This window comes from Lemur catta, chromosome 8 (assembly GCF_020740605.2).
Source record: "Lemur catta isolate mLemCat1 chromosome 8, mLemCat1.pri, whole genome shotgun sequence".
NCBI lineage: Eukaryota > Metazoa > Chordata > Mammalia > Primates > Lemuridae > Lemur > Lemur catta.
The window spans coordinates 29118679-29139301 of NC_059135.1; the positions used below are offsets into that span (position 1 = coordinate 29118679).

Sequence of the window (20623 nt, forward strand, 5' to 3'; positions counted from 1 at the left end):
CTTTTCATGCATGTCCCAGACTCCTTGCTTTTTACTTTTACACAATCAAAGCTTACCTCTGTAACTGTTGTGTTTGTTGTTTTTTTCTCTCTCCCACCCCCCTTTATGCTCTTTTTAGGCCAGAATGGAGTCTATGAATCGGCCCTACACTTCCCTTGTGCCCCCTTTATCTCCACAGCCTAAGATAGTCACCCCTTACACTGCTTCACAGCCTTCCCCACCCCTCCCGCCACCCCCGCCCCCGCCCCCTCCGCCTCCCCCGCCCCCACCCCCACCCCCTCCCCCTCTCCCCAGCCAATCCGCACCTTCTACGGGCTCAGCAGCCCCCACATTTGTCAAGTACAGCACGATAACAAGGCTGCAGAATGCAGCTCAGCAGTCATGGCCGATAGGTAGACTTCCACCACCCCCAGTGATGCAACCACAGTCAGCAAAGCCTCAGATCCTGGTGCCCCCCAATGGAGTTGTTCCCCCTCCCCCTCCCCCTCCCCCTCCCCCAACCCCTGGCTCAGCTATGGCCCAGCTGAAGCCGGCACCGTGTGGCCCGTCCCTCCCCCAGTTTAGCCCCCCACCTCCTCCGCTGAAGATTCATCAAGTTCAGCATATTACTCAGGCGGCTCCTCCAACACCCCCACCACCTCCTCCCGTCCCTGCACCCCTCCCTCCCCAAGCCCCCCCAAAACCTCTCGTGACCATCCCCCCCCCAACCAGCACCAAGACTGTGCTGCCTGTTGTGACACAAGCTGCGCCACCCACACCAACTCCTCCAGTGCCCCCAGCAAAAAAGCAGCTGGCTTTCCCTGTTTCTCACGTTCCACCCTCTCCCCCTGCCCCTCCTGGTCCAGTCCCCCCACCTACATTACCCAAGCAACAGAGCTTCTGTGTGAAACCCCCTCCCTCTCCACTGTCCCCCGTGCCCTCAGTGCCCTCAGTGGTGAAGCAGATCGCCAGCCAGTTCCCGCCACCTCCAACCCCTCCTCCTATGGAATCTCAGCCCCTAAAACCCATCCCAGCAAATGTAGCTCCACAGTCCCCTCCTGCTGTGAAAGCAAAACCCAAGTGGCAGCCCAGCTCCATCCCTGTCCCCTCTCCTGACTTCCCGCCTCCCCCTCCTGAGAGCAGCCTGGTGTTTCCTCCTCCACTGCCACCACCGGCCCCAGCGCCCCCACCGCCACCGCCCACAGCTTCTCCTGCCCCTGACAAAAGTGGCTCTCCAGGCAAAAAGACCAGTAAGACATCCAGCCCCGGGGGAAAGAAACCACCCCCAACCCCACAGCGCAACTCCAGCATTAAATCCAGTGGTTGTGCAGAGCACCCTGAGCCTAAGAGACCCTCGGTTGACAGTCTAGTGAGCAAGTTTGCACCACCGGCAGAATCAGGGTCTCTCAGCAAGGAGACCCCACCGCCTCCCACAGCACCGCCCAAACCTGGCAAACTAAATCTTCCTGGAGTTAACCTTCCTGGAGTTCTCCCACAAGGGTGTGTGTCAGCAAAAGCCTCTGTTCTGAGTGGGCATGGAAAGGACTCCGTGGTGGAATTTCCTTCTCCTCCGTCTGATTCTGATTTTCCACCCCCTCCACCTGAAATAGAGCTTCCTCTGCCCCCTGTAGAGATTCCAGCAGTATTCTCGGGCAACACCTCTCCAAAAGTGGCAGTTGTTAATCCTCAACCACAGCCATGGTCTAAAACATCAGTGAAGAAAGCCCCTCCACCCACACGACCCAAACGGAATGACAGCACCCGCCTCACTCAAGCGGAGATCTCGGAGCAGCCAGCAATGGCCACAGTTGTGCCACAAGTGCCCACCTCTCCCAAATCCAGCCTTAGCGTCCAGCCTGCATTCCTGGCTGACCTCAACAGGACACTGCAACGGAAGTCCATCACCCGGCATGGCTCGCTCTCCTCCTCCCGCATGTCCAGAGCAGAACCCACAGCCACCATGGATGATATGGCATTGCCCCCGCCACCCCCTGAACTGCTGTCTGAGCAGCAGAAGGCTGGTTACGGAGGCAGTCACATATCAGGCTATGCGACACTGCGGAGAGGACCCCCTCCTGCTCCCCCTAAAAGAGACCAGAACACCAAGCTCTCGAGAGACTGGTAGCTGCCATAGGACTTTATTTTCATGATATCTGTAATCTGTTCTACAATCAGCTCACCTGATCATCTGTGAATTCAGGTGTTCAGAGCCTCCTGGTGTGGTGGTGGTATTCAGGTAGTGTCCAGCTATATGTATGTGTGTGTACATGTGTGCATACATCTGTATACATGTATGTGTATGTGGGTATAGAGAGAATGAGCTGAGAGTGATTCTGTTTATTCCTTTTCTCTCCTAATCTAAAAGTGGTGTTTGTGTATTATGGGTGGAAGAGGCATGGAAGGGGATGTGTGTACTGTCTTATGATTTCATTTAATCCATCGTGTGGATTGGACCAAAAACTTCTAATTAATTATTTAGAAGGTATTTTATGTGTCTGTCCATGTGTAGCCTATTTGTGCATGTTGTGTATTATATAATTAAGGAATAGATGTATAATGTGCTATTTCTCAGTTTGAGAAAATGACCAGAATATTTGGGGTATCTATAGGACTTTTGTGTTTGTTTTTCCCCCCAGTTGGCTGAAGTTAGAACTGCTTGACTGACACTTCATTATTACATGTAAAGGGGCACTTTAAATCAGGAAAATCTCTCAGCTTCACAGAACGGGTAAATAGTGCAGGATGGGGAATGTTCACAAATGTCATCTGTATATGGTTGTGCATAGAAAGCAAATGCACAGTGTAACTAGGCCATTCTAGTTGCAGTACTGCTGCAATGATCCTACCCACATCTAGGATGTTTTCTCTCACAGGTAAGTTCTTTGCCTACAATACACAAATAATTTAGTGATATAATCCTGGATAGTTCCTTTTTAGTACTGTTTTAGGAATCTTCGTCAATTTGGCTTCATGGTCCTTTGCTTTGATTTATTGTGAGAGAGTGTCCAACACAATATCCCTGTGTTCTGTCGCAATGTATCTTTGGGTCACCAGTACGTTTTTATAGTGTGTGCTTTAGATAGATGTTGATGCTAGATATCTGTAGACAATTGGTATATGAAGTGCACACATCTTGTGCCCAATATGGTACATCATTACAAAAAACACTTTCCAAAATGCCTATTTTGTGTATTGCTCTATAGGAGGGGTGATGAGAAAGAACAAAACTGGCCCCTGTGCAAATGTCATTAATCAGGTTGTATATGGGTTATAACACATGATACAAAGAATTCATTAAGTATACCACTATCATGGAGGAAAAGAAAATAAATGAGGTTTTGACAGTTTCATCCATAGCTACTGGAGCTACTAGGACCCTTGCTGGTCACAGCCCAGTTGTGGAAATTTGTCCAGGTTACCAGGTGTTCTGATAGAGTAGTGTAGTCAAAGTACAGTAAGTAGCATTACATATTATGCATGTGCAGTTTCGTATAACATTGGAATCATTGCTCCAAGGACACACTATACTTCTCTATGCTTTTTTTCCCTGTGAATTTTCGTTGGTACATGAAGAAATGTGTACTGTCTCATCAATTTATGATGACAAATGACTGTTAGGAATAAAATGCAATCTTAGAGCTGCTCTGAAACAAGAGAATAAAAACTGGCCATCCCAGCACTTGTAAAGTGAGCACATCTTGTAGAAAGTCTTATGCCTATCATGTGTAAGGATTGATTACTAATGCAAACTGCAGAAATCTTGTGACACTGTCCCACAAGGAAAAATTGATGCCAATAAAGTGGGGCAGCAATGATAAATAATTCGAGAATAAGCAAAACTTGTACTGTGTGCACAAGGTCTTACTGTAATCAACTCTCCAAGAAAACTACATCGTGGAGAGTGAGTGGCACCACTCCATTGCTACATCTCCAGCATCTCCAGGATATTGTTCAGTACGTTCATGTGGTTATGGAGCAATAAGAATATATACCATGGTGTAGTTTTATAAAGCTCTGCTTCTTTAAAAGATTATTTTTTGGATCTTTCCAATTGTTCACAAAGTTTTGTGTGCTTGATAGGCTTTTGAAGTGACCTTTCAGCACATCTGCATTGTTAATTTAAGCATGCACAGCAGTTTGGGTATCATTTGAGTAGATTGCCAAGCTCCACTGTGACTCATGAGTGAAGTAGTTTCCCAGTCTTCTGCCTGCAGTTTTATATTCTAAGGATCACCCATATTTGTGGGTTAAAGCTATTAAGAATATGAATCCAATTTCCTAAGTATTCATCCCTAGGGTTTTGCTTTGGGTTCTTTTATTATGGTGGAGTGTTTTTAATATGAAGGTGGACAATGTCAACTTTCCTGGAGGGGAAAAAATAATGTACCCCAATCTTCTTTCACCCACGATTAGAGCCCTAAAACAACCCTAAAACAACAATTATTTTTCAATGTAGGATTTCCTGGATTTCTTGCTTGTGTCAATCCTGACGATAGCCATCCTGAATAGATGTTTCTGGTATATTTTCCTGAAAAAGCAGACATCCTTTTGAACATTTGTGAAGCCAAGAAGAGAGAGCAGGGCCAGAGGAAGGGGGACTAAGTCCTTTTTACCCCCTGTCCGGTGGCTTGTCTGACAAGCTGTTTCCCTTATATTCTCCAAGGATGGAATGGCTATTAATTAAAAAACAAAACTAAACTCTTATACCACATGTATGAAACAACTGAATTTAAGAAAACCTAAAATGGTACTTTAGGTTATACTTCTAGTATTTTACTCCCTAATGGGTTTTTCTTAAATTTGAATTTTTGTTGGGATGTAGGGTTTCTTTCCTGAGACTCCTCTATATCTTGTAGCGCCTCTTCTTTTCTGGTGTATTCCTGGAAAGCATCCACTGCCAGATGACATTAGTACTGTGCCTTCTTTCACTGCCTTCTGCTCGGCAGCTCTAGCCCAGCTTGGCTGCTTCAGGTCAAAGAAGGAATCTAGACAGTTGACTTAACCATACTGAAGTCAACAGCAAGGATGATCTCATCCTGCTACGGAGAGCGGTGTAAACAGGTGCCTATCAGAGATAGTGACTTGCTTAATTAGTGACACCCTTAATTTCTACTGTAGATAATTTCAAAGTTGGATCACTGTATGCTTTTAAGTTTGGGCACCAACTCTGAAGGACAAAAGAACCTATTCTCAGTAAAACAACTTCAGGTTCATAGGTAGTATAAATATTAGATGTTAGACTATTCTGTTGAATTTTACCAGGTTAAAAACTTAAACTTTAAAATTTCTTTTTCCCCTTAGCTGCTATAATTCTCATTCGGAGAAGTAACTATTGAGGTTTTTATAGATACCCACTTAACCGTAAATTGGATTTTTTAAATTTCTGGGACTTTTTAAAATGAGAAAGATCGCAGAGTCTTAAGTTATGGAAAACTATTTCCATCAGAAAATTTCAAATGAAGTAACGTAAACATGGATGTTTTACAGTCCTCTAAAAACATGGATGGTTTACAGTCCTCTAAAAAAAAGGTGCTCCTGCCCACCGCCGGCATATCCTGTAAAAAAAAAAAAAAAAAGGGCTGTGAACTGTCATGGGTCCCCTCTCTACATCTGTTTTGTCACTGAAAACAATGCTGAGAGTTTACCGAGAAAGAAAAAATTGGAGGAATCATAGTAATTTAGTAAAGTGACAACTCTTGAGATCAAGGTTAATAGGAGCTGTGTATCCAACTCAAGTTTCAGAAGCTGCTCTTCTGGGAGAATAAGCAGCTTGTTTCAAGGATGTAAGGTTATAAATTAGCCTGAAGAATATTTTAACTGATGTAATCCCACAGATTTTATTCAAGTTTAAATTAAACCCATATAATCCTGTGACTGTAGGTGTGATGACTCATTCAATAAAATAGGTGTAAAAATTTGGGCTTACACACTTGCAAGGATGACTATATACATCCTTTTGGCACTTTGAATTTATACACACACATACTTGACATCATTTGTATTAGCAGGGTACTCCTAACCCTGTAGGGATATGTGACCTCTTACAAAGTTGAGATTTGATCCAAAGAGAAGTGCAAGTAGAACAGAATTAAATACCTATGGTCTTAAGATTTTCCTATTAAACTTCAGTGAGAACATTTCTATACCTTTACCAGTCTATCCCTCAAAGAAAATAGTTCTCAATTCTTATTGTGCCCTTGGACAGTCTCCATGTAAAACAAATCTGAAATTTAGCTGTAGAATGAATTTGCTAAATATAAGCAAAACAACATACTTGATAGACACTTGAAGGGAAAAACTCCCCAACTGGTTTGCTCTTTGGTTGAAGTAATAAACCATTTAGAAGACAAAACAATATTTGCTGTAATCCCCAGTGCCTTGAATTCCTTTGGCAGAATAGCATTTTTTAAAAAAATCAAAGCAAACTTTGAGGTGCTAATGAAAGCAAAGGAAGGTATTTCAAGTTTTGGCAGAAATGGAAAAAAGTGATTGTCTCAAAAGAGATGGCTTCATCTACCTAAAACGGGGTCTGGCTGCTTTTTACCAAAGACATTTAGAAAAGTGAATCGAGTCATATTTTAAAGATGGCTACACTGAGAAGTCTGTTGATCGTGGATGGCTATTAATACCAAGCTCATGATTGTGGAAGCCTCAGCCTCTTCTTAGGCAGTAAAACATGTCTACAGCACTTAAGGGGGAGGGGGAAAAAAAACTTAACATTTTGGAAACTGTTCATTTGTTCATTAAATTTATTGTAACCTAATATACCAAAAACTGCCATTTTTCATGATTCCCCAATCTCTTAAATTTTTTTCTCTGCTTGTAAATAATCCCTCCTAGAAAAAAAGCATTAACTGGAATGTTTCAAATGATTTTGCTTAATTTTATTATCAGCGACTCATGAACTCTTCTTTACAGAATGTACATTTAAGATAAGACATCATTAGCTTGTGCTAAGTGTTGTAAAAACATTGTTTACTGTTTTAAAGGAAAATTGCACATTATATTTAACTGGGGTTGCTCCCTCCCCTCCCCATTTCTTTTTTAAAAAAAAAGTCAATGCTCACATAGACTTCTAGGCTGTGGGAGCTTTGCCATAAATAAATAGAAACAAAGTAGAAATATACTTTTTTAAAGCATGAAAAAGATGACACAAGGAACTGCATTATAAAGTATCAGATAGAGGACATCATTCAAAGGATTATGTATAGCTCAGTAAAGACAAAGTTACAATTTTTCTTTCAGCTTTGTTATTTTCTTCTGCATAAATGTATGCTCTCATTTCATTACGTGCCTTGCTCCCTGATTGTGTAAAACTATATAGAGAGATATATATGAGAGAGATATATTCAGTACTACTGACGATGTTTTTGTTTTGCTGGATTAAGTTATTTTCTAAGTTGCTCTTGCCAGTTACTGTCAGTAAAATATTGTAATGGCTTAGGACAGTAGTCGTACAGTCAGTGTAAATTTGTTTTTCAGTTACATGTTTTCATTATGTCAGTTTACCCAATCCTTAATAAAAAGAAAAAAAAATAGATTTCATTTAAACATGGTGACTTGAGTGTTCGTGGATCAGTACTATTAAAAGCCTGGTTTTGCTTTTTATGTTGGAGTACCTAAAAATAGGCCACACACAGTAAGAACAAATTAAGTATGATGGTGAATAAACTTTATTTCAGCATATTATGGGGGTACAAATGTTTAGGTTACACATACTACCTTTGCCCTGCCCGAGTCAGATCTTCAAGCATGTCCATCCCCCAGATGGTGCGTACCCCACCCATTAGGTGTGAATAAGCCCATCCTCCCTCCCCTTCCCACCTGCCCAACACCTAATGAATATTACTACTATATGTGCACATACCTGTTGATCAGTTAATACCAGTTTGAAGGTGAGTACATCTGGTGCTTGTTTTTCCATGTTTGTGATACTTAGTAGAATAGGCTCCAGCTCTATCCAGGATAATACAAGAGGTGCTAGACCACCATTGTTTTTTGTAGCTGAGTAGTACTCCATGGTATACATATACCACATTTTATTAATCCATTCATGTATTGATGGGCACTTGGGTTGTTTCCACATCTTTGCAATTGTGCTGCTATAAACATTTGAGTGCAGATGTCTTCTTTTTTATAGAATGTCATTTTCCCCTTTGGGTAGATGCCCAGTAATGGGATTGCTGGATCAAATGGTAGTTCTACTTTGTAGCTCTTTGAGGTATCTCCATATTACTTTCCATAAAGGTTGTACTAGTTTGCAGTCCCGCTGGCAGGGGGAGTGTTCCTATCTCTCCGCATCCATGCCAACATTTACTGTTTTGGGACTTTTTGATAAAAGCCATGTTCACTGGAGTTAAGTGATATCTCATTGTGGTTTTGATTTGCATTCCCCTGATGATTAGAGATGTTAAGCATTTTTTCATGTTTGTCAGCCATTAGTCTGTCTTCTTTAGAAAAGTTTCTGTTTATGTCCTTTGCCCACTTTTTAATGGGGTTTTTTTTTTTTTTCTTGGTGATTTCCCTGAGTTCTGTATAGATTCTAGTTATCAGTCCTTTCTTGGATGTGTAACATGTGAACATTTTCCCTCATTCTGTAGGTTGTCTGTTTGCTCTCATGATAGTTTCCTTGGCTGTGCAGAAGTGTTGTAATTTGATCAGGTCCCATTTATTTTTGTTGTTGCTTTCATTGCCTTTGGGGTTGTCTTCATGAATTCTTTGCCTAGACCGATGTCTATGAGAGTTTTTCCAATGTTTTCTTCTAGAATTCTTGTAGTTTCATGCCTTACGTTTAAGTCTGTTATCCATGGTGAGTTGATTTTTGTGACAGGTATTGATCCTATTTCAGTCTTCTACATGTGGCTATCCAATTTTCCCCACACTATTTATTGAATAAGGATTCTTTTCTTCAGTGTATGTTTTTGTCTGCTTTGTCAAAGATTAAATGGCTATATGAGGATGGTTTTAGTCTGGGTTCTCAGTTCTGTTCCATGGGTCTATGTCTCTGTTCTTGTGCCAGTACCATGCTGTTTTAGTTACTGTAGCCTTGTAGTATAGATTGAAGTCTGGTAGATTGATGCCTCCCAATCTGTTTTTTTGCTTAAGATTGCTCTGGCTATACGGGGTCTTCTCTGGTTCCATATGAAGCATAGAATTTTTTCTAGATTTGCACAGAATGATGTTGGTATTTTAATAAGAATTGCATTGAATCTGTAGATCACTTTGGGTAGTACAGACATTTTAACAATGTCAATTCTGCCACCCCATGAGCATGGTATGGTTTTCTATCTGTTTACAGGGAGAACTACAAAACACTGAGAAAGGGAATAGCAGAGGATGTAGAGGTCTTTTACCTTAGTTAAATATATTCCTAGGTTTTGATTTGGTTCTCAGTTTGTTGGTGGCGTATAGGAATGCTACTGATTTCCGTACGTTGATTTTGTAACCTGCGACTTTACTGAATTTGTTTATCAATTCCAATAGTCTTATGGCAGAATCTTTGGGGTTTTCTACATATAAGATCATATTGTCAGTGAAGAGCTATAGTTTGACCTCTTCTGCCCCCATATGGATGCCCTTGATTTCCTTCTCTTGTGTCATTGCTCTGGCTAGGACTTCCAGCACTATGTTCAATATAAGTGGTGATAGAGGGCAATGTTGTCTGGTTCCAGTTCTAAGCAGGAATGTTTTCAATTTTTCTCTATTCAGTATGTTGGCTGTGGGTTTGTCACATATGGCTTTTATCATTTTGAGGTAAGTCCTGTCCATGCCTATTTTGTTAAGCGTTCTTATCACAAAAGGGTGCTGAATTTTATGAAATGCTTTTTCTGCATCTAGTGAGAGGATCATTATGGTCTTTGTTTTTGCTTCGATTTATGTGGTGAATTACATTTATAGATTTGCATATGTTGAACCACCCTGCATCTCTGGAATGAAGTCCACTTGGTCATGATGAATTATTATTTTTTTTGATAAGCACCTGAATTGGTTTGCTCGGATTTTATTGAGAATTTTTGTATCTATAGTCATGAGGGATATGGGCCTGTAGCTTTTTTGTTGTTGTTGAGTTTGGTATGAGAGTGATGTTGGCTTCATAAAATGTGTGGAGGAGGATTCCTTCCTTCTCAATGTTGTGGAATAATTTCTGCAGGATACACATCAGTTCTTTTTGTAGGTCTGGTAAAATTCAGGTGTGAAACCATCTGGTCTGGGACTTTACTTTTTAGGAAGATTTTTTTATTGCTGCTTCAATTTTGTTAGTTGATATTGGTCTGTTCAGGAATTCTATTTCTTCCTGATTGAGCCTAGGGAGGCTGTCTGTTTCTAAGAATTTGTCAATTTCTTCCACGTTTTCAAGTTTATATGCATAGAGGTTTATATAGTATTCATACATGATATTTTCTATTTCCGTGGTATCAGTTGTAATTTCTCCTTTTTCATTCCTGATCGAGCTTATTAGAGTCCTTCCTTTTCTGCTTGTTAATCAAATAAGAGGCGTGTCAATTTTGTTTTTTTCAAGGAACCAATGTTTTATTAATCTTTAGTATAGATTTTTGGTATCAATTCCATTTAGTTCTGCTCTGATCTTTGTTATTTCTTTTCTTCTGCTGGGTTTGTGGTTGGTTTGCTCATTCTTTTCCAGTTCTTTGAGGCGATTCATTAAATTGTTGATTTGTGATCTTTGTCTATTGGATGTAGGCATTTATGGATATAAATTTTCCTCTCAGGACTGCGTTAACTGTGTTACACAGATTTTGATATCTTGTGTCTCCCTTGTCATTTAGTGCTAAGAATCTTTTGATTTCCATCTTAATTTCCTCCTTAACCCAATAATTGTTTAACAGATAGATGTTTAGTTTCCATGACTTTGTGTATAGATGAGAGTTTCTGTTAGAGTTGATTTCTAATTTTATTCCACTGTGGTCTCAGAAGATACATGGTATAATTTCCATTTTTTGTTGAGACATGTTTTGTGGCCTAGGATATGGTCAATCTTAGAAGATGTCCCATGAGCTGATGAGAAAAATGTATATTCAATGGTTTGGGGGTAGAATGTTCTGTAAATGTCCGTCACGCGAATTTGTTCTAGAGTTGTGTTGAAGTCCGCAGCTATTACAGTGCTGCTGCTTACCATTGTTGAAATCAAATAGGGTTTGCTTTATGAATCTGGGTGCACCCGACTTAGGTGCATAAATATTTAGAACTGTTATATCTTGTTGAACTGTATTCTTCACCATTATATAGTGACACTAGTCTTTCATTACTTTTCTTGATTTGAAGACTAAGTTATCTGGAATCAGAACTGCTATGCCAGCATTCCTTTGGTTTCCATTTGCAGGGAATATTGTTTTCCATCCCTTCACCATGAGTCTGAATACATCCTTGTGGGTTATGTGTGTTTCCTGAAGATAGCAGATACTTGGCTTGTGTATATTTATCCATTCAGCCAGCCTACGTCTCTTTAATGGGCAGTTCAAGCCATTCACATTTATTGAAAGAATTGATAAGTGGGGCAGATTTCTGTTCATCCTGTTGAATTGAACTTTGTTGCTTTGTCTTCAGCCATTGTGATATCTGGCCTTAGCTTTTGGATGATTTTACACTGGTGTCTCTTGTGTTGATCCGTGTGTAATGCTGTTCTGAGTGCTTCCTGGAGGGCAGGTCTCATCTTGTTGAATTCACTCAGTCTTTGCTTGTCTGAGATCATCTTTATTTCTCCTTTGTATAACAAACTTAGTTTTGCAGGATTCAAAATTCTAGGCTGGGCATTATTCTGTTTGAGAAGACTGAGAATGGAGCCCCAGTATCTTCTGGCTTGTAAGGTCTCATTTGAGAAGTCTGCAGTTGGTCTGATGGGTTTTCCTTTATAGGTTACCTGCTGCTTTCACCTTACAGCTCATAGGCGGGCCTCTTTTAGGTTTACCTTGGCCAGTCTGATGACTATGTGTCGTGGTATCTTCCCATTTGCAATGAATCTCCCAGGAGTTCTTTGAGCTTCTTGTACCTGGATATCTAGATTTCTAGCAAGGCCAGAGAAGTTTTTCTCCATTATATCTTCAAATAGTTTATCCAACCCTTGAGTATTTTGTTGTTGACCCTCAAAGATGCCTATGATTCTTATGTTGGGCCTCTTCACATAATCCATTTCTTGTAGGCTTTGCTCTTTTATTTCTCTGCTCTATCTGCAACTGACTTAATTGAAAGGTGTTGTCTTCAGTCCCTGAGATTCTTTCTTCTGCTTGATATAGCCTATTCTTGAAGCTTTCCACTGTGTTTTGTAATTCTTCGAATACATTTCCAGAAGTTTTGTTTAGTGAATTTTTCTTGTGGTCTATTTGTGTTGGGTATCCATTTTCTCTTGCATTCTCTTACAATCCATGTTTGAAATTCTGTCATTTCAGTGTTCTGATTTTGGTTGGTATGCACTGCTAGAGAGCTGGTGTTCCCTTTTGGGGGTGTCCTTTAAGTTCAATTCTTCATACTTCCAGAGTTCTTTCACTGATTCCTTCCCATCTGGAGCAGCTGTTGCTTCTTACCTTTGGATTTTCATTTAGATGGCGACACACCCAGTTTAGTCTCTGAGCCAGTAGGTGGCGCTTGCTGGGAGAAGCAAGCTGCAGTGGTGTCTTTGGGTCCTGTAACCAGCTCTTGTTCCTCTAGAGGCATGCTAGTGCCTCAGGTGGTGGGTGGGGCCATGAGACTTCCAGATGTGCCCTTATTCTCCACCTCAGGAGGGATGGGTAGGGGAGTGAGGCTGGGTGGGGCAGGGTTAGATTGGGCGAGCCTGCCCTCTAGCTCCACAAATGCTTTTAGCAGGGATCTGTTCCCTGCCCCTGGGCAAAGCTGCTAGGGAGGGGCTGAAGTGGCCCCACTCAACCAGAAAGTATGTGTGTGGAGGTGGGGCTTTCTGAAACCCGCAGTCTGGAGCTGGCCTTCCTCCTTTCCACCCTGCCCTATGTTGCAGTTTCTCCTGGGCCTCTGCCAGCAGGCAGGACCTCAAGCCAGCTGAGCTCCCCACCTCAACCATGATGTGGGCCAGGAGGTTCCTGCCGAGGATCACAGCCTGAGCTGGGAGCGTGGCCCTCCCCTGGGAAGAGGGGTGCCCCTCCAGCATGCTACAGCTAGTACCCACTTGGATCTGTCCCTGAAGGCACACACACCTCAGTAGACTAATTCACAAATATCCCTTCCATGCCCTCAGGCAATGCAATCGAGACCTGGGTGTACAGGATCTGGCCTACAGGCCTGTCCCCTGGGCCCCCGAGATCAATCTCTCACCATGCCAGGGAGAAGAATGCTGGTCCCAAGTCACCCATGGGGTGCCCAATCTAGATCAATGTCTCTCTGCCTTGGGGTTTGCCCTGCTCTGCTAGAATCACTGGGTAAGCAGCACCAGGAACAGCTGGCTGGCATGGAACTCACAGACTGAGCATCCCTCAGTCTACTGCAGGGCCCCAAAAGGAAAGGTCCTGTTCCCTGTGGATGCCTCTGGGTAGTGAATAAATTGTCTCTCCGGGCAGCAGCGGGTACAGGAAGGGGAGAATAAAGCAATATGGTGCCTGCCCATCGGCTCGGGTCTGTGGGGCAGGAGGTGCCCCGAGGGAGCTGGGAGCCTGGTGACCTGTTTGCAAGAGGCTCTCTGCTCACCTGCAGCAGCCGTCTCTGGGCTGGTAGTCGGCAGGTCTCTCCAGCAGCTCAGGAGCCTACCTGCAGTCTGAGATGTAAGGAAGGGGGATTTTAACTGCTCCACTTACCCTTGTCGCTGGTCTCCAAGCCTCTCAGGACTTAATCCCTGCTGATGCCTTTCTCCTTCCAGTTCTGTTCCACAGCCTCTTCCCATGGAGTCTCCTGTAGGTTCAGGCACTCTTCCTTCTGACCCTCATCCAATCTATGTTTGTCTGCCTATTTTTTTTTTTTTTCCTCTTCCATCTAAAATTTCTCCTTCTTGCAGGGACACGTTGGCTGGAGGTGTTTCTTGTCCGCCATCTTGCCTCCCCTCAACAAACTACATTTTGATGTGTTCAATTTGTTAACTTTCAAGTAAAAAATAGTTTATACCAACAGACTTGGGGGCTTTGGCCATTAAATACATTAGCAATTAAGAATAATAGCTTTAAAATTTTTTTTTCTTTAAACAAAGACCTAGGTAAAAAAAAAAAAAAAAAAACGCTGTTTCAAAGATTTGGAGTCAGTTATGTGTTTGAATGCCATGTGAAGGTTATGTACAAATGTGTACTCTGTTTACAGATCACTTTATTATTTACCAAACTAGGGCAAAAATATGGAAGCCCTACCCCCACCTTTCATTCACCATGTGTCAGTCATACCTAGTTGTGGAAACTCCACCTGTATTTTGGCTTCAGAAGCAGCAGTATACATTGTATAATGAATACAGGCAGACAAGACAACAGAATAAATGGCATATAACCCCGCCCCCAAATCCAAAGAATTTCAACCAAATGTGTCACCCTAAAGTAACTCAAAAGCAGTTACTTAATAGGATAATTAAGGCTGGATACTAAACATCTTGAGACAGGACTACTCTCATGCCTAAAATTCCTATTGATAAGAGAAACCCTTTTCTTGAAAGCACACCTTTAAAATGTAAATGTATTAGCTGCGTATTCCACATTATTATTCCACATCACCTAGTGATATCCAAAAGATAAAGGCACAGAGGAAATAAGATGGAAGGTGAGGGAACTGAAGCATTCTTCTCCATTGTTACTCAAACACATCAGTAAAAAATTCTTTTAGTTGGTTTATAATCTGGGTTCTTAGCCACACACACAAGCTTGCTTGTAGTTTGAGATTTTTGGGTCTTCTAAATCATACACCTCTGACCAGTCTGTGATATTTTTTAGTCAACACCCATCCTCAGTGTTTGGAAAAAATCTTACATTAACAGAATTAGATATATTTGGAGGAAAGTGATAAAAGCCTAGGGTGGCTTATAGCAAAAATAGGGATAGAAAACACTTCATAATTAGAGCAGCTATCTTGAAGTGAAAAACTTCAGAGATCAAACCTGATTAAGGCTCAACATTTTAAATATCTAAAGTCTGAAAAGACTTCAGTAATTAAAAACAGCTACAAAGTCAAGAATTATTCCCAACAATTAAACTTCAATACCACCTTAGAAAAGGGTCACTTACATAATTTCACAAGACACTTAAATATACTTTGTGGGATTTTATTTAGGTCAAGTTCTTAGCACACAGCAACAATTAATTCCAAATACAATTAAAAAATTAAAAAGTGAATGTTCCCTCACTTATCTGGAGGTGGTTTAATGGCACACACACAAGGAACATTACTGGCAACAGACTGCTCCCTCGAGTTTTCCTGAATGGTTTTACTTAACTCACGACACCGGCAGCTCTAGCCAGATCACAAATTGTTTACATTTTTTTTTGTAAACCATTTTAAGAAAAATGGTACATGGACACAAAATATGATTAAAAACTGCTTTCCGTAGAATTCAGAAGTTGCAAAAGAGGTTTCATTTTAATGTGAAAATAAGTTTTTTTTTTGTTTTTGTTTTACAAAAAACCTTAAGATATTTAACAAGGATCATTTATACACAACTAGGCTCTGTCGTTTCATTTTTTTTTTTTTTTAGAATTATGAGATTCGCAATAAAATAGGAACAAAGATCAGCATAAAGTAAACTTAAAGATAATGAGCTCAATGCCTCTATTTAATAACTGTTTTATAAGGCTCTCTGAAATAAGGCGGTTTGCTGTGCTGTGCTCCTGCCAGTGTTGAACTAATCTATTTTTACTACACCTCATGGAAAAGTGTTTATGCTGAGTATGGTTTTAGAAGGGATAAATGAAGATTATTTTCACTAAAATTGTATTTAGTACACTTCTTTAAAACAGCTTAGGGCATTTATCAAACCATGGCATATCTTTTCAAGTATATTCCTGATAACATCAAGTAGAACTCTTAATTTTTAAAGAAAACTACAGCACATTTAGTTAAGACAGTTGTGGTGCACTGGAAAGAGTACTGGGCATTGAGTCAGGAACTCTACCGTTGTTAAATAGCTGTTCATCTGAAACAAAACATCTTGCCTCATCAGTCAAATGACACCACCAAAATTTTTTAAATCTCATCTAGCTCTAATATTCTGTGATTCTAAGTAAATCATCCAGGGAAAATTATCACCTTAACACCAATCAGGAGTTCCTAGCCAAGAAGTGAACAGATCCCCATTCTTTTGAAAGACTTGGCAGTCACCTGCCAATTCCTCCATCGAACCCTTTTCAAAGGTAAAGGTGTCCTTCAGGACACGCCATGCTCTTTCCACAGAGGAGAAAAGATTTTAAGAGACAAAAGAACAGTTCTTAATGCAGAAAGGTCACTTTGCAAAAGAAAATTAATACAAAAAGATAAAAGCAAACTACCATGATTTTGATGACTCCCAAACAGAAAAATCTTAAGTAATCAACATAAAACTAGCACTAAGGAGCACAGCTATGTGACATGCTACAAAGATGCATAAAACACTCTCTCCAGCTGGATAACAAAGAACAGCAAGAGGAAAGAAAGGAGGGGTTGAAAATGTCTCACACCCAATGACTTTTAGGAACATTTAGCAAAATTAGCAGGCCCTTGCCAATCCTGAGATGGGAACAGTGGGTGCCTCTGAAGGAGATAGAAAGGAAGTAGTCAAAAGATGGAAAATACTATACAAGACAGCTTAAAAGATTCATATTTATTCCAAACACAGCAGGCTGAATCTCTCAGGTCTAGATTTTGACATATTGGCACTATTTCTGTTTCCAGTTTATTGCCTTGGCCATAATAAGGTCAAAGACAACAAGAAAATGTATTTTCATTTATATCCACATGGACTTTCAAATATTAATACCAAAAAAGAAAAAGAGACAACTATTCAGTCACTCTTAAAAAAACAAAAAAAAAAAAGGGAGAAAGGGGAGTAGAAACAATCAAAAAGAAACACTTCAGGAGGAAAGAATGCCCTCTCCCATTATATTCCCTCTATACTGATAAAATCATTGCTTACTGGTTAGCAGATTTTAGACTCCGATATCTTTGCTATGATATTAATAGTATGTAGCATGTAATATTTTCTGCATTCACTTGGAATTCCTAATGCCAACCAACTTTTAGTTTATAAAAAGATAAATGGGGGAAACTTACAAAAAAACAGGAAATACTACCCTCACAGACTATTAATAGCATGCAATCTATGAAATATTACATACATTAAAAGTCTCCAATTACTATAGGCCTGGCCCATCATCATTACACAGTATCCTTCCAAGACAATCAATCTACAGAATTCAAAACTGTACAAAAATTAAAAATATGCAGAAAACCCAATAGGTATTATTTGTAAAACAAAAATCACACACACACACATTAGTACTAAATAATATAGGGGAAAAAAATCAGCTGACCCATAGATTCCCCCCGCTGCAGGTCTTCAGTATAATGGACTTCAGTGTCTTCTGCACTCCCCAATCCAGCAGGGGTCCAACAGGCAAGCTGCATTCCCGCTCACTGCCACCAACTTTGCCTTCTGCACAGTTGTCTTCTCTGCTTCTGTAGTGATGAGCTGTGGGAACTATTTGTTGAATTTCAAAACACCTTCTGCCTTATTAATCCACTAAGCTTTCTCAGCAAAAAGCTATTTAAATAAATAATTGGAATATTTGATTTTCTAATCAGTTTTCCTAGTTACACACCAGTACTATGAAGAGCTTAACCTATCCATGTGTAGTCTGGTTTGGGTCTATAATGGAGCTAAAGGCTCAGAGGACATTGAGGGCCCTTTGAAGGAAAACAAGGAATAAGGGGTGTTGAGGTGACCTAATAAAAGCACAACGTGCAGTGTATACTGGAGACAAGTGAATGAAAGCTAAATCCAAAGTGTTGGGAAAACCTAAACACAAAATAGCAAATCTAACTTGCAATGTGTTTTTTTAAAAACTACAACTTTAAAACAAAAAAAAGTCTTGATAAGGAAACTATAGCCAGATCTCAGTTAAATGGTGACGAAGTTTTATGCTCAAATAACAAATCTGCAAGTGAAATATTAACTTCTGCCTACACTCATCTAAATTTCCTCACATACTACTGTACTTGTTCATTTTTCAATCAAGTTCCTCTACCTGCACAACCCCATCATGTAGGCCACTTCAAGGCCTACAATTGAAATGTAGCTACTCCCTTTCCCCTTTAACGTAGCACAGGGAAGTTACCTGGCAGAGCTTTACTCTGGCAAGTCACTGAGACTTGGAAGAACCCACACTGGCAGCTTTGGGCCTACCCATGAGCTGGCCCATCATCACAGTATTCACTCACTGAGAAGCAAACCCTCCTGGATTTTTTCCATTATTTCCCATACTGATTACAGTAGTGATGATTAAAGCCATCGGCCCTACAAACTCCACTGAATTTGAAGCTATAATTATTGTACAGATGGGAGAGAAATATTTTTTATTATTTCCCTCAATTATATTAATTTTTATCAATGTGATTGGGTATTTTGGCCTATTACTCTTATCCCACTATTAAATTCTTAGTCTGAAATGTAAGCTTCAAATTCTTACTAACAGCAGCTACTCCAGAGTCCAATCATAAAATCAGGAGAATATTTACCTTTTCTAGAATTAAGTGAGTAAATGACACAGCAGCAACTAACACTGGCCATTAATAACATTCAGAGAGCACAGTAGCAAGCCTTTTATTCCTAGGAACTGTCAAGAGACTTGAAAATAATCACTATTCTCTTCCAAAAAAGAATAGTGTTTTTCTAAATAATGAAAGAAGTGATAGTAACAGTTGGCCTGACCTCTAAAACAACGCCTGAGGCAAGGGTTCAGGATGACTGTTGAGGAGAACATTTCTATGATTCAGCCTCTTTAGAACCTTAGGAACCTTCACATCTAGCTTTGCACACCTACCTCAGCATATGAACCAGCCTACCACACTGTACATATGGATACACTGGTCATTAGCGACAATGCAGTCTCATGCAGCAGCACATTAAAATCAAACTGTGGCAATTGTTAACCACCCTTGGAATGTTGGGAGACTTTCACATTTCATCATCCTTACAGTCTACAAACAGAAACATGAAGGGATGCAAGTGAGTTCAGCATTAACTCATTTGATGCACTCAAGTGCTGAGAGAATGCAGAATTTACAGTGTTAAAGAGGAAAAAAGCCATCTGCAACAATTATAAAAATGGTTAAGAATGCTATTTAAATGTTGGTTCCCTCCTCTTCATACAAGTGAAAGAAAGTGAGGGGCTACGGTATCCACCGGGCCATAAGGTTAACCCCTTAGCACAGGCAATGAAGAACATCCAATGCCACAGATTCTGCAGGAGGAGCGATCCCAAGGGTATACAGTATTCCTGAGCAAGATCCCAGATTTTTCTGCATCAGTCTTAATTGATTTGTTTTAGCTACACAGTTATGTTGTTATACCTTGACATATTCAGAAATGGTCACTTTATTTCAATCCAGACAGCTCAGCATAGTACAAATGATGGCAGAAAGATCCATTTGTTCAGACTCAGCTTGCTTTTTTTTGTTTTAATACTGGGGGATAAATCAAAAAAAGCAATTTTTATCATTTGTATCCTTCATTCTATTTTACTGGAGTGGAATCCCCAGGGCCTTCAGATAATCTGGGAAGACCTGACTATTCCTGTGAGGGAAGCACAGCCCTTCTGAGCTCTACTCAGAATAATGCATGATAGATTCAACATAATTCCCAGGAAACAGCCCAGTCACTCCATTCATAACTCCCTCATACCAACCATCGTCATTCTTCTTGATGACATAAATAATGGCTCCTTCCTGAAAGGACAGCTCATCTTCCTTGTCTTTTGTATAGTCATAAATTGCCACAACTAGGGGGGAAAAAACACAATAGGATGTGAAAAAGAATAATATTCCTAGAAAGAATGAAATTAGTGAATATCTCTCCTTTTACCAACTTCTGCAGCACTCAAACATCATGACTTTCTAAACACCAACTAAAATTTATAAATATTTTTTCTAAGTAATACCTAGTCCTATACAATGGAATCCTATTTTCTCAGGAGGTTAGGTTCTAAATTGAGTAAAATGGCGAAAAAACACATTTAGTCAAACTTACCCTTCAAAAGGCTTTGGGAAAGTTTCTCACTGAAGAGAGATACACAATCCCAGAATCAAGAAAAATGGCTATTTTTTCATTTGGGCTTGTGTTGAGATAAATTATGTTTTAAAAAATGCTTTTCTTTAAACAGAATTATACCAGTGACTTACACTATGAGAGGCAAATAAGCAATAAGACAGACTAAGGGAATGGCAGACTTATGTCTCCTTCCTCACACTTTCTGGAGCCCATGCCTATTCTCTGAGTAGAAAGGTAGCTGAATTCCAAAAGTTAAATGCATGAATATTAGGAGTCACTATATATATTCTTTCAAAACATATGCTGCATTATGTCATCAATTTAATATAACAATAGCAGACTAAAAGTGGTAAGAAAACCAAGACACTTACGGTCTCTTGTGATTTTTATTGCTTAATTCTCTTGGTAACAAGGCCCTTTCAACAACTATCACAAATAATCTCTGGTTCATAAGTATTACATCTATCTCAACACTTA

General features: G+C 40.2%; 2 protein-coding genes across 8 annotated transcripts in view; one reads left to right on the top strand and one right to left on the bottom strand.

The window, feature by feature from the left end:
- Positions 1-7530, top strand: part of RAPH1 (Ras association (RalGDS/AF-6) and pleckstrin homology domains 1) — a 99092-nt gene extending 91562 nt beyond the window's left edge. Inside the window, exon 14 of the mRNA XM_045559679.1 lies at positions 119-7530. Coding sequence (XP_045415635.1) covers positions 119-2104 — 1986 coding nt within the window. The 3' untranslated portion in view covers positions 2105-7530. The remainder of the gene's footprint in view (positions 1-118) is intronic.
- Positions 7531-15156: 7626 nt separating this feature from the next.
- ABI2 (abl interactor 2) overlaps positions 15157-20623 on the bottom strand; it is an 81610-nt gene continuing 76143 nt past the window's right edge. For 6 of the 7 annotated variants that reach the window (XM_045559680.1, XM_045559687.1, XM_045559686.1 and 3 more), the window contains one exon: positions 15157-19877. In XM_045559680.1, coding sequence (XP_045415636.1) covers positions 19702-19877 — 176 coding nt within the window. In that variant the 3' untranslated portion in view covers positions 15157-19701. The remainder of the gene's footprint in view (positions 19878-20623) is intronic. The other variant, XM_045559683.1, reaches the window with a different exon arrangement.